At 49.4% G+C, this 25,889-nt stretch overlaps 2 protein-coding genes across 2 annotated transcripts; both read right to left on the bottom strand.

The window, feature by feature from the left end:
* Window positions 1–1,654: 1,654 nt before the first annotated feature.
* On the bottom strand, window positions 1,655–8,366 carry H2BK1 (H2B.K variant histone 1). The gene is made up of 2 exons (XM_010340491.3): window positions 4,351–8,366; window positions 1,655–2,069 (listed from the first exon to the last, which is right to left on the bottom strand). The coding sequence occupies exons 1-2, from the start codon at window positions 4,498–4,500 to the stop codon at window positions 1,833–1,835; spliced, it is 387 nt and encodes a 128-aa protein (XP_010338793.2). The 5' UTR covers window positions 4,501–8,366; the 3' UTR covers window positions 1,655–1,832.
* A 49-nt stretch (window positions 8,367–8,415) lies between these two features.
* Window positions 8,416–21,459, bottom strand: ABCF2 (ATP binding cassette subfamily F member 2). The gene is made up of 15 exons (XM_010340492.3): window positions 21,358–21,459; window positions 20,498–20,696; window positions 18,953–19,165; window positions 18,111–18,293; window positions 17,858–18,029; window positions 16,684–16,779; window positions 15,731–15,833; window positions 13,497–13,592; window positions 13,163–13,282; window positions 12,985–13,074; window positions 12,501–12,611; window positions 10,630–10,692; window positions 10,267–10,395; window positions 9,531–9,734; window positions 8,416–8,651 (listed from the first exon to the last, which is right to left on the bottom strand). Exons 2-15 carry the CDS (start codon window positions 20,652–20,654, stop codon window positions 8,514–8,516), a joined length of 1,875 nt encoding a protein of 624 aa, XP_010338794.1. The 5' UTR covers window positions 20,655–20,696; window positions 21,358–21,459; the 3' UTR covers window positions 8,416–8,513.
* Between the last annotated feature and the right edge of the window lie 4,430 nt (window positions 21,460–25,889).

Here is a 25,889-nt window from a genome sequence, read left to right as displayed (position 1 = left end):
TGTGAAGGATCATGCTAGAAAGCAGAGCAGACGTTGTTCTGGGTGCGTGGGGCTCACTTGGTCACCTGTGGGTTGCCCGCCCCCCCCACCCCCATCACTGCTACAGGCTCAGAAGACCATTTTTCCAAAAAGACAAAATATACCACTAGCAGCCTGAGGCTGGTCAGCTGGGGTAAGCTTTTTGGCTCACTGTCACGTTGAGGCTTATGACTAAGTAAATCTATGAGGAACAGGGCCAGGGAAAGAGACAGAAGGGAAACAGCCTCGAGGAGGAGCAAAGATAAGGACTCTTAACTCCAAGGTGCCTATGAGCTACCTGAGAGTCTCGTTAAAATGCAGATTCCGGGCTGGGCATGGTGGCTCATGCCTATAATTCCAGCACTTTGGGAGGCCAAGGCGGGCGGATCTCCCGAGGTTGGAAGTTCAAGACCAGCCTGGCCAATTTGGTGAAACCCTGTCCCTACAAAAAATACAAAAATTAGCCAGGCGTAGTGGTGTGTGCCTGTAATCCCAGCTACTCAGGAGGCTGAGGCAGGAGAATTGCTTGAACCTGGGAGGCGGAGGTTGCGGTGAGCCCAGATCATGCCACTGCACTCCAGCCTGGGCAACAGAGCAAAACTGTCTCAAAAATAAATAAATAAATAAATAAAATACAGATTCTGCTCCAGATCTGAGGAGGTGTCAAGAGCCTGCCTTTCTAACAAGCTCCCAGGTGCTACGGCTCCTGCTGGCCTGGGTCATGCCTGACAGAACAAGGTGTGAACACAGGGCAGAATGGGCAGGAGTGAGGCTTTGGGGGCAGATATCCTGAGCCTGCCCCTTGCTAGCTGTGGACATAAACGTGGATCACTAGTCCTCAGCTCACAGAACCTCGTGTTGAGGCTCAAGGTATGAGAAGAGACACGTGACATAGGTAGCACTGCCACCAAATTTCAGCCATTACTACAAGGTGATGCATTTTCAAGACACGGAGATGAAGGTGACCACAAGCCGGGTCTGTCCAATTACAAAGGGAACATGAAGAATTTGAGGTTTGTCTAAATCCCACCCCTTCACCCTCTCCAAGCTTGGAAGAGGATTTGTGGGTCATGTGCCCACAAGATAAGCAGAGGCTGCATGAGAGAGAAAAAGCAAGTGGTCTGGTGGTGAGTGGCCAATTTAGGTAAGGACACAGGAATGGCCATGGTGCTTTCTTGCGTTTTTCTGTGGGTTTCAAATTTTTCCAAATAAAGCTGGAGAAGAAAAGTTAGGAGTTTCTGCAGATGAGCACTTTGGGTTAAAAAAGAAAAAAAGAAAAGAAAAGTTAGGCGCTTCGAAAACATCTCCACTGATTTGTTCTGAAAATAAGGGGAAAGTAAAAAATCATACTGATCTCAGCAGATTATTTAGAAGCTGATCTGGGCCTTCAGTTTTTATATCTTGACTAGATCTTTGTGGCCCCTTCACACAACAGCATCTGTCATATCGGATGCAATGATAGTTCCTGGGAAATGACGTCGCAAAGCCACAGCCTGAAAGAGCACCACACAGGAGTAATTTCAGGCCCAGAGAGGGAATCAGCTGGTAGAAATCCAGATGATAGCCCAGGCCCAGGCCCTACTCCAGCTCACTACCAAATAGAACATTTGCATGTGTACCGAGCTATCACACCTTGCTCACGGGGATGTACGCAGAAAGCAGTTTCTAAAAAGTGACGGAGAAGAGCTATTCCACCTGCGGTAGCCTCAAAGTGAGGACACACTTGCTCCACACCACCCCCTGGCCTCAAACATCCTTGCAAATCACCACAGTGCACAGAAACAGTTCACCCTTTATTTTTGTCAGGCTCTGGGTCACTTGGAGCTGGTGTACTTGGTGACAGCCTTGGTGCCCTCGGACACAGCGTGCTTGGCCAGCTCCCCAGGCAGCAGCAGACGCACAGCTGTCTGGACTTCCCGGGAAGTCAGGGTGGTCCGGCCTGAGTACTGGGCCAGCCGGGCAGCCTCACCCGCCAGCCGTTCAAACACATCATTCACAAAGGAGTTCATGATGCTCATGGCCTTGGCAGAGATGCCGATGTCGGGGTGCACCTGGAGAGAGGGTAGCACCACTTGGTTAGTGGAAGGGGCTGGCGGAGGCGGTTGGAGGGGGCGGGTCCTACCTCTGCTGCAAGTCTCAGCTCCAAGCTGGGGACTCTAGGAAGCCAGAGGCAGAAGGCAAGGAGGCTCCTCACCAGCCCCTTCCCAGAGGCCAACAGACAAGGAAATAGGGATTTGTGTTTTCTTTGTGCTACTATGGTATATCCAAGTTGTTCAAAAGAAGTTTTCAACTGCAAGAGGTAACGTGATTAAGTTCCTCGTATGAGCACACACAAGCCGCTGTACTTAACAAGCGGGACCAGTTCCACACGCAGCTTGCTGTTTTCACTGCTGTACTTGCGTAATGTTCCATGGTATGATGAGTCATACTTCCCATCACCATTCCTCTCTTAACGAACATTCAAGGTTTGGGTTTGGGCGTTTTTGTTGTTTTACTATCAGTGCTATGGTAAATGTCCATCTCTGAACCTTGTGTGAGCACAGGGAAGGTTAATTCCAGAGGCAGGGCTGGAGGGAAGAAAGGTTTGTGCATGTAACTTGGTGGAGCACATGACCAGCGAGCATGTCCCCGAGACAGTCGCAGCCCTGGACCAGGAGGTAGGAGTCCTGTTCTGTGGCTGCCCTGTGCCCTGTGAATTACAACAACCTCAAATGTGGATGGCCCTTTCCTCTGGGAAATGGATTTCCTTTTCTGTCACATAAGCTTTTGAACTAAGTGACATTTAGTAAAGCAAATGGGACCTGATGACAGTCCTAAAATGTGAGTAGGTAGATCATGCCAGATGTGAGGTGGGAGAGAAGTAACTGTCCCACAACCTACATGGAGCCAGAGGTGGAGACAGCACTGGAACCAGGGCCACCCTCCCTGCCGCCTCTGGTTTCCACCGCTGGCAGCAAATCTGCACCTGGCACAAGGCTGGTTCTGCCCCAACCCCCTCTGCTGTCAGCACCCTCTGTTCTCTTTAGGGTTCTCACCTGCAGCAGGAGGTTGAGGAGTTGGCCCTCAGCAGCACTCTCCTCTGCAAGTCCAGGCCTGGTCCAACCCATCAGTTGCAATTTTTGCCCCTCTAAGTCGGGCTAAGACACAGGGCTCAGTGATACCCACTCCTACCCCACTTTTTTCAGGGCACCAGGGTCTGTCCTCTGGTGCATCTCTTCAGCCAACCCAAATCAGCGCTGGACTCACCCACCCCTGACCCTGCAAGAGCATTCCCAGACACCCAAGTTGTCAATTCACTAAAGCTGCTAATGGGATTCAGACTGGAGTCAGGCATTACCTCTGGGACCTGCTCTAGCAGAGGGGGAAGAGTTTCAGGCAGGTTGGAGACCCAAGGCAGGCAGCACGTGGCTACCCCTCCCTCCTCCTGGCCCTGGCCCTGCTGAGTATCGGCTCTGGATCCTCCAGACGAACTGATGGTCAGTGTTCCAATTCCTGGGAGTAGCCGCTTTTCATGCATAAATATAGGGCACCTGCAGCCCCTCGGTGTTGGGGAGAGGAACACACAGGAAGGATGCTAGGGGCTTGCCCAGAGCCAGGGGAGCTGGGATACTGCCACCGTCAGGCCATGTGATGCAGGATCCCCAGGGAGTCTTTGGAGGCCTCAGGCTCTTTGTCTATAACAGGCGTCCCCAAACTTTTTACACAGGGGGCCAGTTCACTGTACCTCAGACCGTTGGAGGGCCGCCACATACTGTGCTCCTCTCACTGACCACCAATGAAAGAGGTGCCCCTTCCTGAAGTGCGGCAGGGGCCGGATAAATGGCCTCAGGGGGCCACATGTGGCCCACGGGCCGTAGTTTGGGGACGCCTGGTCTATAAGGTGGGCAAACCCTAAGCCCCTTGAAGAGCTGAGTGCCACTTGTCCAGAAAACCTTCCCCAAGACTCCAGTTCACCCTGATCACCCCTCTTCTCAGTCATCAAACACACCTTGTTGTGTCATAATCTTTGGCACCTGATCACCTTCAGCCTGGCACAGAAAGTGTGGTCCTCTTGTCTTTTAATTATGTCCCACCTAATCATGCTGTCCCATTGTCCCCGTAAACTACTGGAGGGTGGCAGAAAGCACACTTTGTCTCCTATCACCAGTACCCAAGATCCTGGGAGAGGTGGAGACCTCGAAAATAGGGTCCTGCCACCTCAAGAGGGACCTGGCTTGCCTTAGCCACTTGCCCCACTGCCAACACTAACCTCAGAGCCCCGGCTTCCAGCCAGTGCCCTTTCAAGGCACTTTGCAAGGGCATCCCACACACACACCCCTGCCCTGCACTCACCTGCTTCAGCACCTTGTAGATATACATGGAGTAGGTTTCCTTGCGCCGGCAGCGCTTTTTGGATTTCTTGTTCCTAGTACTGCGGCCCCCACGGCCCCCGAGCTGCTGCTGCTGCTGCTGCTGCTGCTGCTGTCCATACTCAGCGCTCATCTTCCTGCTCCTCTAGCCCCTACCCACCCCTCAGAGCTACTTTTATGAAGTCAGCTGCCCTGCCAGGTGTGGCTGGGGGCATGCACCTGGGAGAGGGGGGGTGGGAGGTTAAGGGGCGTGACTCAATCCCAACCTAGAACATGCTCTGGGCTAACCTTGAAAAGAGACAATTGCTCCTTCCTCTCCCACAAATAATTTTTTGTCTCTGAATTAAGAAACCCTTCACTGGGTCCCCTGCTTCACCCAACTATCTACTATTTACACACTTGTTAAAAGTTCAGGCAACTCCAGCTCGCCAGCCTGTAATCACGGGGCACACAGGTGCCAGCATAGCTCAGAGTGCTGGGGACTCCAGAAGGAATGCAGGCTCCCTCCTCCACTGGGTCCCAGTGGAGCTGAAGAGACAAGACTGATTCACATCAAACCACCAGAGAAGGGCGAAGGGGCCAAAGCGGATGGTACCTATCACGAGGAGGGCTCGAGGAGCTAGGGGTCGCTTCTTGGCACAAATGGGTATATGAAGCCGGTCTTGTAGGATGTCTCCTTTAATTGGGAAGAATGGAAGAAATGGTGTGAAAGGTCAAGTGGAATCAGCGTGAGCTGAGTATAATGAGGCTTGGACTGAAGGCAGACAATGAGCAAAACGCCTGAGCCTGGACTATAGATGCAGACAGCAGGAAGCCCCCCCAGGTAGTGAAGAGGCTAACACGAAGACCACTGGCGGCAAGAAGCAAAAAAAACAATAGATGCTCTCCAGAAAAGCAGACGTGGGGGTCTTGGGAGCTGGCAGTAAAGGGAAGAAAAAGGTCATCACAAAATGGAGTCAATTGTCTCACTTAGCACCTATGGGGGAACAAATATTTCAGGCCCTTGAATGCGGTGATTAAAGAAGCATGGAGCAATATGAAAGGTATAGAGGCTTGGGAGTAAAGAGGATGTTCTGAATGGAAAGGTGGGGGCAAGTTTCCAAAGACCAGCATCACCTGCTGGCTGTTAAACCAAGCAACCCCTCAATCAGCTTACCTCCCCACCCAGCTCTGAACGGCCCGTCACATCCTATGTGCTAAGGTTTAGGAGAACAGGGCATTTCTCAATCCAAAACGAGGCACTGCTAATTTTGGAAATATGTATTTTGTGTACTTTTAAAACATTCTTGGGCCGGGCGCGGTGGCTCACGCCTGTAATCCCAGCACTTTGGGAGGCCGAGGCGGGTGGATCATGAGGTCAAGAGATCGAGACCATCCTGGTCAACATGGTGAAACCCCGTCTCTACTAAAAATACAAAAAATCAGCTGGGCATGGTGGCGCGTGCCTGTAATCCCAGCTACTCAGGAGGCTGAGGCAGGAGAATTGCCTGAGCCCAGGAGGCGGAGGTTGCGGTGAGCCGAGATCGCGCCATTGCACTCCAGCCTGGGTCACAAGAGCGAAACTCTTGTCTCAAAAAAAAAAAAGAAAGAAAGAAAGAAAGAAAGAAAGAAAGAAAAACATTCTTTAGATTACCAAGGTTGACCTTTTTCTCGACAAGCAGGCTGACTGGACTATTTCCATTCCTCCAGGTTCTGAAGGCCTTGTGTCCCAGCATGGAGACTCTGGAGGTTCCAAGACTACCTGGATTCTTAGTAATGTCCATCACCTCCTTGGCTGAAGTAGCAGGGGCTCTGTCCCTCACTGTCCCCTTTATCCCTGCAGCCCACTCTCCAGATGCCATTTTCCCCTAAACAAGGCTCTGGACACTCAGGACAGACTAATGTGGGCCATTTGCTCCAGGCCCCAATTAAGGCATAAAGCAGTCAAGCCAGTCCCCTCTGGGGTCAGTGAGAAGAAAGGACTCCTGTCTGTCTCTGCTGCAGGGTCTCAAGGGAGGCTCTTGTCCCCACTGCCCAGGGGAGCTCCTGGACTTCTTGGCCATCTGAGAAGGCCCTACTCGTTTTTGAAGGGAGAGCACACCAATCTCACCTTTCCGGGTAGCTACTCACAAGAAACTTCCCTCCCTTTTCAATACTGCTGTCTCCTATCTAAATCATAATTTAGCATCTAACTTATGTCCTGTGTGGTTCTGTCTTACTGGCTTTCCCACTAGATCACGAGCTCCTTAGGGGCTTAAACACCACCTGGGACAGCTGTTCCTTCCCCTCAACCAGTCCTGGCTGTACTATAATGAGTACTGAAAAATCATGGCTGTCTTCCCATAGGGTGGCTGCTGTTTTCAGAGGCAGAGTGATGAATCCACACCAGGAAGGATGGCCACTGGCGAAGTGCTGACTCAGACAAGGTATACAGGGGCCTGGGCTGGAAGTGAATTCATTAGTGATGAAAACTATGGCTGTGGACAGGCCACAATTAGGACAGGCCTAATCTCCTATATCCCAATAGTTAGAGAGGTTCACAAACATTGGTGTGGAAATGCAAACTCCTGGCCATCTCTGCACCTCTCTCATTCTACCAAATGCAATCAATAGGTCTGACGCTCAGCAAGCTGCATTTTTTGAGACATATCTCAGTCTGTCCTCAGGCTGGAGTGCAGTGACACGTTCTCTGCTCACTGCAGCCTCAACCTCCTGGGCTCAAGTGAGCCTCCTGCTTCCAGCACAGCTGGGACCACAGGCACATGCTACGGTGCCTGTTTTTTTAATTATTATTATTTGTAGAGGGGGGGGGTCTCCCTATTTTGCCCAGGCTGGTCTTGAACTTCTGGGCTCAATCGATCCTCCTACATTGGCCTCCCAAGGTGATGAGCTTACAGGCAGGTGTGAGCCATTGTGCCTGGCCAGTCTGCATTTCTTATTTTTTTGAGACAAGGTTTTGCTTTGTCACCCAGGTTGGAGTGCAGTGGTGCGATCTCAGCTCACTGCAACCTCTGCCTCCTGGGCTCAAGCAATCCATCCACCCCAGCCACCTGAGCAGGTGGGACTCCAGGCATGTAGAGACGCGTTTCACCATGTTGCCCTCATCTTGAACTCCTGAGCTCAAGTGATCCACCTGCCTCTGCCTCCCAAAGTGCTGGGATTACAGGTGTGAGCCAACACACCTGGCCTGCATTTTTAACAAGCAGCCCAACTGCTATGCAGATGGGGCAGAACTTCAAATCACAGTCGGAAAACCATGCCCTGACAGTGGTTCTCAAAATACAGCCCCTAGACCAGCAACACCAGCATCACCTGGAAACTTCTTAGAAATGGTAATGTTCTTGGTTTCCCCCAAGACCTACCGAACCACAAACCCTGAGGCGAGATCTGGCAATCTGATCTGATGAGCCCTCCAGGTGATTCTGATTCATGTTAAAGTCTGTGAATCACAGGCCTGAGAAAAGGTAATTTCAAATCAGCGGTAAAGGGAGAAAGTTCTTCCAGCTCCCATGGACTAGTGTCCAGTTCCCATCCACACAACTGATGCTGGATCCGGCTTCTGCTGTGGGCAGTGCCTGTGGGCACCCAGGGAGAAGAAGGCCCCAGAGACCTGAGAAGGAAGGTAGGGACCATGGCTTCCTCTTTCTTTATTGGGCGCTTTGTAGATGCCACGCAGGTCTAAAAGTTACACTGTTAAATAATTATTTAAAAACTGACCAGGACGAAGGTCCTGATCCAGAGCTCCAAACCAGAAGCAAAAAGGAATGGGGACGGTGGGCATTCCTCCAACATCACCAAAACCCAGAAAACGAGGATCCTAAGCTCCTTCGAGGGCCAAATCCAGGCTTGGGCCCTTGGGCTAACCCGCAGGTGCCTCTGACTGCATCACACTCAGAGTAAGGTAACCAGCAAGGGGCTGGAGGGAACGGCCAGCCGAGTCCAGACATGGACAGAAGTAACTGGAAGGAGGACGGGAAACGGACAGGTACTGTCCAGCTGTAGATAAGAGAGTGCAGCTAAGGCTGGTCGAGGGGCAGGGGAGAGGCTGGGGAAGCGGTATTGCAGCAATGCAGGAGTGCAGCCCCAGGGTCCTGTCCTGAGCAGCTGGTCAGGGTAGCAGCTGTTAGTTCCCAGACGGAGCTCCTGACCTGAGCCCAGGCAGAGGGCTCACACGTTGTGGGTCCTCTTGGTGAGCTGGGGCTCCTCATCCACCAGCTTGGACTTGAGGTGCTCTTTGTAAGCCAGGATGTCTCCAGGCCACTTGGTGATTGTCTGCTTCTCACAGACCCAAATTTCCTGTGCAACCTGGAAAGCAAAGCCTAGACTTAATCCTGAGCCAGTCACTGTCCCCACCTCTGCCCAGCAGACATTCTAGGAAGAAAACTCCACCGCCCAAATCCATATCCAGCTCACTGTCCCACTAATTCTAAGTTATTTGGGATGTTCTAACCCCAGGGTACCATAACCAGGTTTGCAGCCTTACCAGCCAGGAACTGCTGTGTCACTCCTAGTGTCAGCTCCCTGGCAGGGTCTAGATCTATTTAGAGCAGGCGTCCCCAAACTACGGCCCGCGGGCCGCATGCAGCCCCCTGAGGCCATTTATCCAGCCCCGCCGTCGCACTTCAGGAAGGGGCACCTCTTTCATTGGTGGTCAGTGAGAGGAGCACAGTATGTGGCGGCCCTCCAACGGTCTGAGGGACAGTGAACTGGCCCCCTGCGTAAAAAGTTTGGGGACGTCTGATTTAGAGGCTTCACTCTCAGCTTTCTTTTCTCCACCTCCCATCTTCTCCAGAGCTTCAGAGGAATGAGCAGCAGCTTTTTCTCCAATGACTGTGGTAGCTCTCTGTCTAATCAAAATCCTTCTTAGCAGAAAACTATTTTCGGACTGAAGAATCTTGGGACAGTAGTAAAAGCACCCTGTTTCCTACCCAACTCTCTTTCCCATTTGAGCCAAAAATGCCAAGTTGGTTAACATCTCGATAGAAGAAATGAAGCGTTTCAGTTACGGCTTTCTAAGTAGCCCCAAAGAGGCATAAGTACTGGTCCTCACCACCTGTGTCTACACTCTGAGCCCCTTCTCTTAATTCAGTAAGCAGGTGTTATGTGCCCTCCACATGCCACGACTACCCTACCCAACCTTCTAGAAGGTCTCTCCTGTGCCTCACCCCCTGGCCAGGGCCTCACCTGCTGAATGAGTCTGAAGTCATGGCTGACCAGCATCATACCACCCTCAAACTCATTGATGGCATCTGCCAGGGCATCAATGGTCTCAATATCCAGGTGATTGGTGGGCTCGTCCAGGAAGAGCATGTGGGGGTTCTGCCAAGCCAGCCAGGCCAGACACACTCGGCATTTCTGCCCGTCTGACAAGTTCCGGATTGGGCTCACCTGGGTGGAACCATGACATACATGTAACTTGGCATTATCCCCACCAAACAGCACAGCTCATCTCTCCTCCATTTCTCCCTGACTCCTCCATCAGTATTGCCATTTTACAAAAAGTGAGGCTCAGAGAGACCCACTAGTCTCTTGAGTCCTGAAAGAGACTCATCTGGAAACCTGAAGCTCTTGTCATTACTAAGCCCATACCTCTTGCTCTCTTGGCAATTAAATCTTAATGAACGGGATCGTTCCAGATCTGCACCCAGAAATTTGTTTTCTAGATTGCGAGTTCCTTTGCCCTCAAGTGCTATGGCACAAGGGCACGTTGAGACTGGCGTGCTATCCTTAGCCCCTCAAAATACTCCATTACATAACAATCTAGAGTAAAGAAAAGGTTGTAGGTTCTTAGGGGAATCAAATGGAGGAGACTCTGGTTTGGACAGCTTCCAAACCTAGGCTGCCAAGACAGTGTCCCCTGACCCACGCAGCCCCAGAATCCCAGCTATCTGGCGTTCTCACCACACCCTCCTTTACTGACCTGCTGTTTCCCAGTGAGACCATATCGCCCAATGATCTTCCTCATTTCTTCCTTCTCCTTGATCTCTGGGTAGCACTTCATCATGTACTCCAAAGGTGAGAGATCTAAGTCCAGCTGCTCTTGTAAATGCTACAGGAAAAATGGAAGCCACCCAGGTGTGACTGGCATCCCGCTTCAAAAGGAACTCTCCTAGGTAATGTCCTATTTCTATCCCAGGCACCTGTTCTGGGTTCAAGAAGCAGGTAGGAGCCACCTAGGCTGGAATTCCTGCCAGGGGGTAGGGGTGGCTGGCTGGAACTCGGCCAGATACAGCACCTTCCCATACCCTGGGCAATTCCCTGGATCCCAACTCCAGGTCCATACCTGATGGTAACGCCCTATCTTGACATGAGAGTGTTTTCGGATCATGCCATCTGTGGGTAGTAGCTAGGAAGAAAAAAGTGGAAACATAAGCATGAAACAAAGGAACCCTAGTTAGAAACAGACATAGGCAGAGCAGGCAAACAAACACATGTTCACAATGAACAAGACTCAACTTCCTAAAGAGAATACATCACCAACTCACACACTGCTATTCTGGCCACTCTGAATATATTTAGGAAGATGTACTGAAGCAGATGTTCTCAAGAGGCAAAGATACAATTTAAGTAGTTATGAAATGTCTACTGCAGAATGCACTATACTGTGTAGCAGAGGACTTGGATATAGGTGCAACATATATTTTCTAAAATTAAAAACAGGTTCTCAAAGTTGTCACTGTCATCAATGGGTTCTTAGAAACAGAACCTATTTTAAAGGTCTGGAAACAGACTTTAAGTGAAACAACACATAACAAAACTAATTTTGCTGCAGGCTAACTGATACAAACAACAGTTAGGTTCCTGCAGCATTTTTTGGTCACAAAAAAAGATCATCAAACTTCTAAATAAAGATCCAAACACTTTCTTTCTTTGTTTTTTTTAAGAGGGAGTCTCGCTCTGTCACCCAGGCTGGAGTGCAGTGGCTCACTGGAACCTCTCCATCCCAGTTTCAAGCGATTCTCCAGCCTCAGCCTCTGGAGTAGCTGGGATTACAGGTACCTGCCACCATGCCTGGCTGATTTTTTGCATTTCTAGTAGAGATGGGGTTTCACCATGTTGGCAAGGCTGGTCTCAAACTCCTGACCTCAAGTGATCCACCAGCCTTGGCCTCCCTTGGCCTCCCAAAGTGCTGGGATTACAGGTTTGAGCCACTACACCCTGACAAAAGACCCAATCACTTCTAATATTTGACATTTAAATACACGTGAGCTATACATACATTTAAGAAAGATTAATGAAAACAAGGTAAGTTATTTACCCAATTTTTGATGAATCAGTGAGTGATGGTAGTTGCAATAGTGGTGGGTTAAGCAAAGGAAGAAATGTTTGCAAACGGAAAATTGTAAGGAGCACTTCCTACCACCACACAGTTCAAAAATAATCACACATGTGGCTGACTTGCTGAGTGCATTTGTATGATTATCAGAAATTTTATCAATTTTTTTAAAATAAAAATTTATATTCGTTCATTCTTTCATTTTCCAACCTGCTTATTCAAGTTTAGGCTCATGGGCAGCCAGAGCCCATCCCACCAACCCAGGGAACAAGGTAAGAACCAGTCCTGAAAAGGACACCATTCTATTACACTATTCTATTAGCTGACACACACCCACACTCATTCAGACTGGAACCACTAAGACACGTCAATTAACCTGACAGGCGTAGCTTTGGGATGTGGGAAGAAACGGAAGCACCCAAGAAAACCCATGCAGACGTTAAGGGGGAAGTGCAAACTCCACACAGACAGTGGCCCCAGCTGGGAACCATTTCTTTTTTTTCATCAATATTAATGAAATGACATTATTTGAGAAGCTGCAACATCCCTAAACGCACAGATGTTCCTATATTCTAAATGCTCTGATTGAAAACAGAAACATGCTCAAACACATACACGTATTCACACACACACAAATACACACACTCTGACAGACTCCTCCCTACCCTATCCCTGCCCCAGGAAAACAGCCCCCAACTTCAGCACTGTCCAACCGGACCTTCCCCATCTCCTGTCTGCTGCCCCACCCCTCCAGAGGGCTCACTCACCACCAGAGTGCTCAGGCCCTCCCAAAGTAGCAGGCCCTGAATCACTCTCCTCCTCCTTAGCCATCACAAGGCCTAATCTTAGAAGGATCCACGCCCACCTTGGCACCATACCTCTCCAGTTAGCAGCTTCAGAAGAGTTGACTTTCCTGCTCCATTGGGCCCTACCAGAGCCACTCGTGTGTCAAGGTCAATTCCAAATTCTAGATTATTGTAGATGCAAGGCTGAGGTGGGGATGAGAGAGAGATGGACACAAGGCTAGAGTGCAGATCTGCTCTGACCAGCAGACCAAGCCTAAGTCCCCAGTCACCAACAGAGAAGCAAGGAAGTAGAGGGAGGCAGCACTCATGGCAGACCCCGCCTAGCCCACTGCCTCCGCCCACCAACCCAGCTGAGTCGCCTTCCTTCCATATACACGAAGAAAGGCCAATGCGCAGCCTTGGATGAGGCACCCCAGCCGCCACACCTGCAAATCCCCCAGAGCATGTGGGCTAGCAGGTGTGGTCAGCATAGAACAGGAGCGGCTCCCATGAGCTGACACTCACCCTATAAGATACACCGCAGCCACCCAGCCATAACGCCCTGGCATGAACTTACCCCATCTTTTGTATACTTGAAGCTCACATTTTGCACCATAATGACGGGTGGCGGGATCTTGCCACATGGTGGGAAGTAAAATGACAGTGTCTAGGAAGAAAAGAGGGCATTTATCAAGTTGGCTCCTTTCTTACCCATCTCACCTTGGGCCACCCAGCCCCAACCAATCACACCCCACCTTGTCGCTCACGACCCTCTCTGTCAGTCCTGATGCCATCATTTTCTGTAGCGTCTTCTCCTTGCTCTGGGCCTGCCGCGCCAGCTTGGCACTGCCATGACCAAACCTCGCAATGTAGTTCTAAAAGAGACCAAAGGGAGCTTGAAGTATGTGTAGGCGCTCAACAATTCACCTTCAATCCAGGGTAAAAATGGTGATCATAACTTCTTCCCCACCTCCATCAGCACCCCAACTTCTCCCTGCTCCAGCACCCCAACTCTTCCAAATGCCCTCATCCAACTCCCCTGCTTGTTTCATGCAGGAGGCCGTGAGCCTGACTCTGCAGTCTCCCTACCTTCATGTGTGCAATCTGATCTTGCTCCCAATGAAACCTCTTCATCTGGTTCTCCTCCAGCTCTAGTCGCGTCTTCACATACTGATCGTAATTACCCTGCATGGAAAGGTGCCAGGCAAGGCGGCCAGCTTTAACCTGGGTTGCAATCCTGGATTCTCACTCAGAGTTTAGGGGGATGAGGGATGGCACTGACTTGGCCCTGGCTCTAAGGCTGTACAGTAAGAAGAGAGGAAGTGCATTACAGAAGTATATCCTAACTTCAAATTGGAGTCTTATCATGCCCCTCGCTCAGCCCAGCCAGGGCCAGGCTCCACAGCAAATCCTTAGATTAGTCAAAAAGACACCTGTGGCACTGGGAGTATCCTGAAAATCATGGTCATACAGACATCATGAGGCTCAGAGCCTTCCAAAACCACCAACTATTCCTCCCCGCGCCCCTAGAGGCTGAAGCCCCACAGACTACAAGAGCTGTCTCCAGATGGGAAAACAGACCAGTCAGATTTAGAAGCTGACAAACCTTGCATAAGTGGATTGCCATGGTTTCTATCTGCAAACAAAAATGGGACTCAAGCTAAATATCCATCAGAAAGGCCCTAACAAGTCACAGGATAAACACATAATGAAATACTGTGCAGTCACTGAAAAGATTGTGGTTGATTTATACATACTCACATGGAAAGCAGTCCAAATATACTAAATTTAAAAAGCAACCTACAGAATGATTATTAAAACTAACTGTGGCCAGGTGCAGTGGCTCACACCTGTAATCCCAGCACTTTGGGAGGCCGAGGCGGGTGGATCACTTGAGGCCAGGAGTTTCAGAGCAGCCTGACTAACATGGCGAAACCCCGTCTCTATTTAAAATATAAAAATTAGCCAGGCATGGTGGCATGCGCCTGTAGTCTCAGCTACTTGGGAGGTTGAAGTGGGAGGATCACTTGAACCTGGGAGGCAGAGGTTGCAGTGTGTCCATATCATGCCACTGGACTCTATCCTGGGTGACACAATGAGACCCCATCTCAAGAAAAAAAAAAAAGGAAAAGAAAAAAAGACTACAATTGTGTAAAAAGAAAAAGATATGTATATATGAAATTTTCTATAAATGATTACAAGTATACAGGAAGTTTCTCGAAAGCTATATTAAAAACAGTAATACTCCTATGACTGTGAGTGAAGAGGACACCAATTGTTCCTTTCTTATGTGCTTTTTGAAATAAAAAATGAAAAGGCAAGGCACAACAGTGGGCTGTTGAGATCCTCAACCCCATTCTCCTGTGGTCATGGGAGGTGGGGTAAATGTGTTGACTCTAGTGAAGCAGAGTTAAGAAGGCATTCAAGAAGGCAGAGGGAGGCCCGGTGCAGTGGCTCACGCCTGTTATGCCAGCACTTTGGGAGGCTGAGGTGGGCAGATCACTTGAGGCCAGGAGTTCAAGACCAGCCTGGCCAACATGGTAAAACTCCATTTCTACTGAAAATACAAAAACTACCCAGGCGTGGTGGTGCATTCCTGTAGTCTCAGCTACTTGGAAGGCTGAGGTACAAGAATCACTTGAACCCCAGGAGGTAGAGGTTGCAGTGAGCTGAGATTGTGCCAGCCTGGGTGACAGAATGAGACTGTCTCCAAAAAAAAAGAGGCAAGGCAGACAGGAGCAGGGCCTGCCTGGGCACCATGAAAAGTCAACTTCTTTGCCAAAAGGCAAACATACACCATGTGCATGGCTGCCAACCCATGGCCTATGGCCTGAAAGCAATGACTTTGGGATCAAAATAAAACAGGCAGCAGGACTCCTTGTCTGTATCTTTTTACAGCAATAGGTAGAAAATAGCTGCTAGGTAAGTCTGCTTTTTTTTTTTTTTTTTTTTTTTTTTTTTTTAAATGGAGTCTTGCTCCCTGTCACCCAGGCTAGAGTGCAGTGGCGTGATCTCGACTCACTGCAACCTCTGCCTCCAGGGTTCAAGCAATTCTCCTGCCTCAGCTTCCCAAGTAGCTGGGATTACAGGCACCCGCCACCACACCTGGCTAATTAGTAGAGACAGGGTTTCACCATGTTGGCCAGGCTGATGTCGAACTCCTCACCTCAAGCGGTCCACCCACCTCGGCCTCCCAAGTGCTGGGATTACAGGTATGAGCCACCATGCCCAGCCCCTGCCCCTCCATTTTTTTTTTTTTTAAGAGAACTTCAGAGAATTGGTAAGCACAGAGATTTCTATGAGAGAAGCTGAGGCCCACTCACCGTATAATACTTCAGTTTCTTGTTGTGCATGTGAATGATATTGGTACAGACACCATTCAGAAAATCCTGGGAATGGGAGACGAGGACCAAGATGCGCTTAAAACTGCAAAACCAAACAACCAATCAGTGAAGAGCTCAACAATGGGAGCTGACAACCGCTGAACTGAGAGTCAGGCCCATCCTCATACCTAAGCACCTTTTAGATGCGTTGTCCAATTCCTAGCTGTCAGTAAGCACCTAAGCCAGCACTGCACAATCTATCTGTAACAGTATTTGTACGCCCTTCAGTGTGGTGAGACGGATTGAGTTTCCTCAATCTTCTGTTCTAATTTTCAACAGAATGGAGTGGAGATAGTAGCAACAGTGATAGTAAATGGAAATGTGTATATACACAAATACACTCATGAATGTATCCAAAACTGTGGGTGGGAAGAACTGGTAAAGACAGAGTAAAAAGCAAAATGCTTTACTTTTTGAAAGAAGGTACTAAGTCACTGTATCACTAAAAACTTTCTTTTAAAACTGTTATGCTATTCCAACTTATTCAGTTCTTTAGCCATAGAAGGACCATGACCATATCGGCTATATTGTCCTTTGTCACTGCCTCATGATCTTAGATGGATGACTGTCTTTTCTTCTTCATACAATTAAGAAAAGAAAAATGTCTTTAACTCATATCTCGCATTTGAAATATGGAAAAAAACCAAGAGAAAAAAAAAACAAGACATTTTAAAAAAATGCTCATACATTTCGAATTTAAGAAAAACAATGAAACAAAAAGGCCAGTCCTAAACAGCCCTAAAGGTGCTCCCTGCTTGTCCACGCAAGTGAACTCTGGTCTTCCTTCAGTTGCTTTCTCACTGGTGTAATATTAGTGCAGTTTCTGGGCATCCATTTTCTAGAATCCCCCTTTGGGACCCTGCCCGCTCTCATCCCCCATTCCACCCTCTTACGTTTTCAGTTCTTCTTCCAACCACACGCAAGCATCTAGGTCCAGGTGGTTGGTGGGCTCATCCAGGAGCAGCATGAAGGGCCGAATAAAGAGGGCTCTGAAGGACAGGAAAGGAGACAGGGGCACCTCAGAATCGTAACGGATGTTACACAGGAGGGGCCCAACTTGCCTGCTACATGCAATTCTGGGTGGGCTCCTGGCCTGAGTCTTGAAATCAGTTCTAGGCTCTGTACCTCAGAGGGAAAAGGAGAAGTAGGACAGAAACAAGAGCTGAAGAACAGAGACTGAAGAGTAGACTACAGGGCTCAGAAGCACAGAAGTACAGTCTGAGGCAAGGCTGTAGAAGTCTTTATGAGTCTATGAGTCTTATACACTGAAGTTGGAAACCACCAGGAAGACAAAAAGATACAGAGGACATAACCTGCTAAAGCAGATTAGACCTATCCGAAGGCCTACAGATAGTTAGACCTATCTGGTAGGGTGGCCAAGGTTAGCAAGGGATAGACTCTAAAGCTCTGGTTCCCAAACCAGAAATCTGTGTTTTTAAAAGCCCCTTACGTGAACCGGAGGCAGCTAATCCTTGCTAGCATGTGAGACCACTGCGCTCATGTTCTAAAGCACACGCAGGCAACTTTCTAGAGCAGGATATCAAGTCTTATAAATTCCCTTCACAGAGAATGATAGGACAAGAAATTACCTGTTTAACTAGTGACGCTGGGGGGATTATTGGCGGAATGCTGCTCTATAGAAACTCACTTTGAGTCCAGGCCACAAGAGAGTAAGAACAACAGCATCATAATAGCTGTCTCACATTTTATCTTTAGAGCTGGAATTATTCCAGGACTAGAGCACAAAAAAGGTGGAAAAGGAATCCTGGTGGGAGGACAGAAACAGACCTGCTCCACCATTTTCCCTTCGACTACCCCTAGGATCTCTAAACCCAACCTTCTGTTGGGTGCTGGGAATCCAACAGAAGACTGAGTCACTCTTGACCACTTGAGCCAGGAAGCTCTCACTCTGGCCCATACACAGTACCCCCTCCCTCTCCACACTGCAGATGTCCAGGTCTTGTTCAACACTTACTGACTCCTGTTCCAAACCGTTCCACTGAAGTCAACATTAAACTCTGGAGAGATGGGGCAGCTATGGGGTTGGGGAAGGAGGGAGGGACTCACCTGGCAAGGGCAACCCTCATCCTCCAGCCCCCACTGAAGTCTTTCAGCTTCTTGCGCTGCATGGCAGGTGTGAAACCCAGTCCGTGCAAGATCCGCGAGGCCCTCATCTCTGCCTTGTCGGCATCCAGTTCCTCCAGGCGTTCATAGAGCTCCATGAGCTTCTCACACTCCGCTGTGGACAGTGCATGGCCATGAGGCTCCTAGGGGCCTTCCTAGAAGAAGCCCACCCCCACGCCCAGGTCTGGAGCCCTACCATCCTCATGAGCCAGCCGCTCTGCCTCCCTCTCCAACATGGCCCGCTCTGTGTCGACTTCCATCACACATTGCAAGGGTGTCTTGTCACTAGGGGGCATCTCTCGAGTCAGATGGTAGATGTCGATATGCTCAGGGATGGGCACTTCACGTTTCCCAATAGCAGAGAGCAACATGGACTTTCCTGAGAGGGGAGACGAGCAGACGCTTGGTACAGTGAAATTCCCTATTCTTCTTCACTACTGGTTCTTCCTCCCCAGCCAAACTGGGACCTCATCCATTTTTCTTGAGGACCTTCCTTCCCTTCATTCACTCAAATCTTGCCAGCCTCCATTCTTGAGATTCCTTTCTGACTTTCCTCCCATTCTTGCCCCACCCCTTCTCTGAAGCCTTTTTCATTTACCACAGCTTCACACGCTCTGACCAACTTCTCCAGCACCTGCTGTTTGTAACTGCTGATGTGGTACAGGGCGGATGTACCCTTATCTGAAAATCCAAAATGCTCCCAAATCCAAAATCTTTTAAGCACTGACCTGAAGCTTAAAGGAAATGCTGATTGGAGGATTTCAGGTTTTTGGATTAGGGCTGCACAGCCAGTAAGTATAACACAAATATTCCAAGATCCAAAACACTTGTGGTTCTAAGCGTTCCAGATAAGGGACACTCAATCTGTACGTACCACGTATAGCTCTGCATTGCTAGTTCCTTTTCCCTGGACATATCTGGTCTCCCACCCATATTCCAAATGCCTTGCTCTGAACACAGCTGGTGCTAAATAAATACTTACGAGTGACAGATGAGCCAAGGAGAGATACCTCCCACCTCCCTTTCCAAGGGCCTCACCAATTCCATTTAAGCCAATGAGGCCATAACGACGGCCTGAGTTTAATTCCAGTTTGGTGTCACTGAGCAGCTCTTGACCGTGGAAGGTGAGTGACAGGTTGATAATGTGAACGTCGGTACTGTTTGGGTGAGAGGCCAGGACGCCAGTGACAGCTCGAGCAGCAGCTTTCTTCATCTCAAAGTCCTCGAGCTCCTTGGTCAGCAAATCCACTTCTGGGGATAGAAAAGCAGTGTTTGGGAAGATGGCTGTGACAGACTCGGCTCTCCACGAAGAGGAACATCCTGAAGGCCTAAGCTCCAATCCTGCCGAGCAGACTCAGATGTTTCTCAAGCTTTACAGAGTGCACACTGACACACAGCTGCCCCAACAGCCTGCTCGCTTGGACACCCGTACTTTTAATTATAACCTCTCTTGTCCTCTCATGTCTCTGTTTACCTATGTCCATCATTCATAACTTCCTGCCCTGCACTACTGTGACCAGGAATAAAACTTCCCCACAGCCTGGCTTTATTGCTCCTTCTAATTGCTTTGTAACTCCCCTCTTTCTGAGTGCCTATCTGTTACAATTTGCAAGACTAATTCTACTTTCCTCTTCAAACATTTACTTAGTGTCTATCTGAGAAGCAGGTCATAAAAAAAATTACCCAAGACATAGTCCTTGCACTCAAAGATCAAATAATTTAGATAAACAGGAGATATAACATAAAAAGGTAAGTAACATGAAAAGACAGCAAAGGGGTACAGAGAATGGAAATACTGAGGTCAGGTTTGACTGAGAGAGGCTTTGCTATCTTGAGCTAGGCCTTGACAGAAATGTCAAACGTAGCTAGCAAAAACATGATGGTAGTAGAATTCAGTGTGTGACAGGACAGAGATGTGGTGACTACTCAAGAGGCAATCAATAGTCTGGGTAGACAGAGGAATGTTTAGAAAGTTTTCAGGGGGCAAGGAAGGGGACTGGGATGGACTGCTGAGGGCCTGGTACATTCTCTACCGCATATTGCCATGTTTCCCTGTCTAGATGTTAAGTTTTTGGAGGCAGCACTGTAGTGCCTCCCTGTGTAGCACCATGTCAAGCATTTGAGAAATAACAACTGTTTCCCAAAATATAAATAACAGAAAGGCAGCTCTCTCCCAGGAAAAACCCCATAAAACAACTCATAAATTACTCTCTGGTAGGTGGAGTCACTATCCTTGTGAGGACAAGTGTATGGTGTAGCCAAGAACCTGGCACGTTGGCCACCATGCGTAGAAATGGAAACTGAGAAAGGGTCAGGGACCTGGCCCCCTCCTCACGGTCTAACAGAGCGGCAGGGCAGCCTGGCAACTCCCATATCCGCTTGCCACGGAGTATGTGAGAATCTTGTCTTCGGCTTCCTTGCTCAATGACAGGGTGGCATCTACTGACTTGATTCATCATGAAAAGTTTAGTTGCATGACACCAGATACATTCTCCTCTTCCCTCAGCATCAAGATTCCCACGCTAGCCAGTACATGCATTAAGCCTTAGCAACCATCCCCAACTCATCCCTCCCTCAATTCACCTGTGGTCTCTCTGCCATTGGCCTCATTTTTCTCCTCTGCCACCTGTGGTTCTGTGACAGCATCTCCATTTTCTTCATGTCCTTTTCTGGGCCGCTGTCGAGCTTTGGCAGCCTCCTTCTTTTTGGCTGCCTTCTTCTTGGCCAGGTCGGAGGGCATGATGATGACCCACAGGAGTAGGATACTGTTCTTTCAGGGAGCCTGAAGGAAGGCAAACAGATACCCCTAAACTCTAAACTTACTGGTAAGAATGCCTGGGTCCTGCTCCATCTCTCTCAGGAATCCGCCTATCAATATCAAGCCTCTGATGCCCTGGTCTGTCCCTGCCTCTTCCCTCCCAACTTGGTCAGGGTCCTTCAAACCAATGCCGATTCTCAGCTGCTCGTCCAATCTTAACATCTCTTCCCACAGGCACCAGTCCCCACGGACTGCCTCACTCTGGAAATGCTCCTTCTTTCAGGGCCTCCGGTTGGGAACCAGGTTCTGCCCCTCAGCAGACGTTCCCGTCTCCGGTTTCCCTACAACTTGGCTCTCCGCACTCAGCCGGCCGCCTCACTTTCCGGGCTTCCTTCTCCCATCCGTCTGGGGCCTCTTCTCGGTCGTCCCTCTCCACATCACCCAGTCGTTGAGCCCAGCCTCTTGCCGGGATGCACTCGTCCTAGCCCTTGTGAGTCCCATCTGAGTCTCCACGCTCGTCACCCCTGGGTCCTCCCCCACCCCGCCCGTCAGCTTCTCTCCCTTAGCCCTATCTTTTCCTTCTCAGAGCCCTCCATCCAGGACCCGTTCCTCCTTCCTCTTCTAATACTCTTTCCCCCTCACCGGCGGGTACCCTCTCCCAACAGCGCCCCTTCCCCTAACTCACTGGGCCTCGCCGCTCGGCCTCTGTCGCAACAGAGCAGCTCCTTGGACTCCTCCGCGTGCGGCCGGCTCACCAACCAATCACGGCCTCGGGTGGCTTTCGGCGCGCCCTCGCGCGGCCTCCTGGGAAATGTAGTCCTCAAGCTGCAACGGCCAAGAGTGAGACCCACCTTTAGGACTACCATGTATCCCAGGGACCTCGCGGGGCCGAGTGACGCCATCAGGATGCGCGAGGCTCGGAGATGGGTGGGATTAGAGTCCAAGAGCTCTCTGCCAGTGGGCCGGCTTTGGACGCTAGAAACTGCAAATACCAGGTTGCTCATGGGATAAGCCGGCTGAGCCTTCCAGGCTTTACTTCACCTCTTGAAATCAATTGAGCTGTTGTGGAGTTACTGAGTTCTTCGAGACCCCTAACCGACTCAGGCAACAGGGCGTGCGACTACACTTCCCAGCTTGCCTCAGTGGGAGTAGGTCGAAACAATGGGAGAGGTGGGAGGTGAGGGGAGAAGGAGGAATAAAAGGAAGGGGGCGATGGGCAGGGGTCCCAGAAAGCGGGGCATCACTGCGAAGATGTTGTCAACAGAATTCCTTCTCGAAAGAAAGCAACTTCGTTTCATAAAACCGTAATTTTAGAGGCTGGTTCATTATAAAACTTTTAGAAGGTGCCAGTCGTTGTCTTGGAACCTCTGCTGCTTAGCCTACCCACTTCAGAATTGTTAGAGTCCCACTAAAGCCAAGCAAGTTGGGTTGAAAGAGCCCTGAGATAAGGCCCCTTGACCAAGATTTCGTTTTATTATCAGTTAGCCATGCCACTGGGCCCGTTACTTTCGAGTCTCACTGTGTAAAATCTCTCACATGACAAAAAGTTTGGGCTGGATGGTTTAAAAATAAATACAATTTCTCACAGACTTCGCATTACCTACGTTGTAAATTCCAAATGTGTAGCCTCAAGTACAAGGCAGGCCTTTTGTGATCTTTGTTACTTCCCCAGGCTCCTGTGCAGCGGGAGCCTCACCATCAGTGACACGTGGGGAAGCAAAGGGAGCTGTTGCTCCCTGTAAGCATATTCTCCAAATGTGGCACCTTTTTGCCCACGGTCCATGACTCAAAAAATGAGAACTAGTTTTTCTTCTCAAACTTAATAATTCAGTAGAACTTAACTACTTACATAGTTCAGAGATTAACCATGCTATTTTACACCTGCTTTCCTTTGAATGTACATTTTTCTAGAATATTCTCTACAAAGTGCCTACTATCTGTTAGGCTGAGATATATGTGCTGGAGTTGCAGTGGTGAAGTCACTCTCTGCAAGGAGTTCATAATGAAGGAACGTGATTGTGAAGTTTATTCTCTGTAGATTGATTGCTGAGTTAAAAACGAGGAAACTGAGGCCAGCACAAGAAAATTAGATGCCAATTCCGATTTACTTAGCTCCTGGGCGAGGTCCTGTAGTCCTGAGGAAAGAGGCCAGGGAAGTCACACTGCTTCCTCTCAGGAGTGGGTTTTTATAGGGAGTGAAGGCGTTCGATTGGATTTGGAGAAAACAGGATGTGGACAGTGGGAGCTGCTATTGGTAGCGAGGTGGGACTTCCTGTGAGCAGGCTAAGTGCTGAGTGCAGAGGGGATTTCCAAGGCGAGCTAGGAGCCCAGTGCATAGGTGATTTCCAAGGCGGAGCTAGATGACTGGCATCCTAGTGCAGAGGGGATTTCCAAGGGGGGGCTAGATGATTGACATATTCTAATTTTCAAGCCGGGAGGGAGATGGGCGTGTTCGAACTCCCAGCGAGGCAACCAGCCTTACATTCCGAACTTTTTGATGATATATAGGACGCCGCGACTTTCTGGCTACTTCCTGCTGAATGGGGTGAAGTGGGGGAAAGGAGTCAGTTGGCTGGTGCCTTGATTGGGAGTCAGATATGGGGGTGAAGCATCATCTGGTTAACGGCCACCCTGGAAATTTCTCTTATGCGGGCCTGTAAAAACTTGAGAAAAAAAGGGGCTAGTATTAGAAGACACACAATAATAACGGGGGTAATAATGGGAGTCAGCCAGGTAAGCATGGGGGATTGCTACCAGCTGAGAGACGAGGCTGGTGCACTCTGCTTCCTGCGGAGGTTCTCTTGGAGGCTATAGAGTGCTGACATTTTCTTCCACAAGGCCTGTTTCATTGATGTAATAGCAGCACTGCTCCTGGAGAAACAGACAGGTACCTCCTTTTTCTGCCGTTAGTAAGTCTAGGGCCCGTCAGCTCTCGAGAGTTACCTGAGCCAGCGACGTGATTTGTCACTGGAGGGAGACTAGAGAGGCGGCTGACGCCTCAATAGCCACACAGAGCTTGTCTTCCAGTTGGGTGGCTGAAGTGACGCTGTAGCCCGTGGCACCACTCCCTATTCCAGCTGCTACTAGAGAGGATGCTAAAGAGAGGCCAACTACTATTGGGAGGAAGACTGCTCATTTGCTTCGGTGATTAGGGGACAATGTGATGAGGGATAGGAACTCAGCTTGTCCGTACACTTCTAACTGCGGGACTAGTGTGATGGGCACACAAGGGAAAGGGAAGGGAGGGATGGATTAATAACTTTGGTTAGGGTTCCATTACACAAAAATTATCCTCCTGGAAGCGCGTAAAGGGAGGATTTTACTTCTATCGTGCTGTTGCACCTGAGGCTGGGGCTGCTGGCTGACCCATAGCAGAGAGAGAGAGAGAGACTTTGAGAATGTACATTGAACAAGGGGATACCCACTAAGGTGGTGTCAGGTCCCATAGGATATTGTGACAGGTTGAACCCGGTCTGGAGAGGAACTGCGGCTAAGGGGGGTTTGTTAAGGAAGGCACGTAAAATGCAGTTGGTGAAATCTGTGGCCCCGGTTAAGTTCAATATGTAAGCCCCTTGCTGTACTAGAGTTAGCCAGGAGAAATGCTGGGGAGCATAGTTTGAGGGCCTGGGTTGAATTGAGGGCTTAAGTTGGTTAAAGTAGCCTCATCTTGTAAGACGGAATTTCTGAACGAATTGAGTTGTTCTACTTCCACAGGTACGATCCCTGTATAGGACCGGAATATTAGCCAGGTACCACTGGGGTGGCTGTTTGTAAACCTAGTGTATATTTTACTGGCAGTACCCTCTTTCCAGCAGGCGTCCCAAGGATCATGGATGAGAAGGGACACTTTACCTTGGCTGAGGAAAAGCATTTTACTTGTTGGGGAGGTGCCTGTTCTGAAGGCTCTGTGTGTAACACAAGAAGTGTATGGGCATCCGCCATAGGTATCGCTCCTCCAACGACAGAAGTTTTTTGTTTGGTCATAAAGAAAGCAGAGGCCAAAGTAGTTCCAGGTGTTTTTGATTAATATTGGACTTGGATTTAGAGAATTCAAATCTTACGGCTGATTGGCAGCCTGCGGGCTGGCAATCTGCTTGGGCAAGGTATTGGGTGTTAGTGGTTCAGCCTACTGTCCAGGACTCCTGAAGGTAGAACCGCCAGACATAGTAAGGGTTAGCTTCAAGAGGGGTTGGTGGGCCACTACTTGTACTCCAAATTCTCAGAGGTGCCTCAAATTGGATATAGCCCGGGAAACCATGAAGATGCTAGTGGCCAATCTCTGGAAAAAGATTTTGTATTGGAAGCTCTGCTGAATTTTTTATTTCCAACGACTTGCATTCTGGGGGAAAATCAGGTGGTAAAGCCTTGTAATGAGCTGGAAGACCTTAGTGAGTGTGAATGTTTGAGACAGAAATGCTGTTTTTCATCATCTGGGACTGGTAGATTCAAATGTTATGCTCCATTAAGAGATGAGCCTAAACAGATGATGCGAATGTTTGCGGCTGGTGCAATCAGCCTATGATCATGGGATTTCTGCCCTTATATTGCTGCTATCTTTACTGGAGGAGGAAATGGGCCAATTATTTAGAAAGCAGAGGCCAAAGCTGTTCCAGGCGTTTTTGATAATATTGGACTTGGATTTAGAGAATTCAAATCTTACGGCTGATTGGCAGCCTGTGGGCTGGCAATCTGCTTGGGCAAGGTATTGGGTTTTAGCGGTTCGGCATATTGTCCAGGACTACTGAAGGTAGAACCGCCAGACATAGTAAGAGTTAGCTTCAAGAGGGGATACCAGAAGGATTGTTAGGAGGAGAATTTGAAGGGTTAGGAGTTGATGGGTAGGGGTTACAGGCGAAGGCGAGTGGGGCCCAAGGGTTCAGACCTCCACTGGTCATTCTTGGGAGCCAGCTTGAGGCGTGACACATGGTACCAAGGGGTGTGGCCTAAAAGTTTGGCGGCAGTTGGGGTAGTTAGGATAACGATATGGGGTCCCGACCACCTGGGCTGCAGAGACCCTGGCTCGAGTTCCTGGAGGAGGACACTGTTACCTAGCTGGAGAGGTATAGTCGGGTGGGAGTCCTCTGGTCCCAAAACTATGGGGAGAGTATGGTCCGCGTGTTCCCTGAGTAAGTGGCAAAGGAGAGAGAGGTAGGGAAGGTAGGAAGCCAGAGGAGGTGGCTGTACCAGGAGATTGTGAGAAACTAGAAAAGGCCTGTC

The sequence above is a fragment of the Saimiri boliviensis genome, chromosome 10 (genome assembly GCF_048565385.1).
Source record: "Saimiri boliviensis isolate mSaiBol1 chromosome 10, mSaiBol1.pri, whole genome shotgun sequence".
Lineage (NCBI taxonomy): Eukaryota > Metazoa > Chordata > Mammalia > Primates > Cebidae > Saimiri > Saimiri boliviensis.
This window is presented reverse-complemented; position numbering and strand designations above follow the sequence as displayed.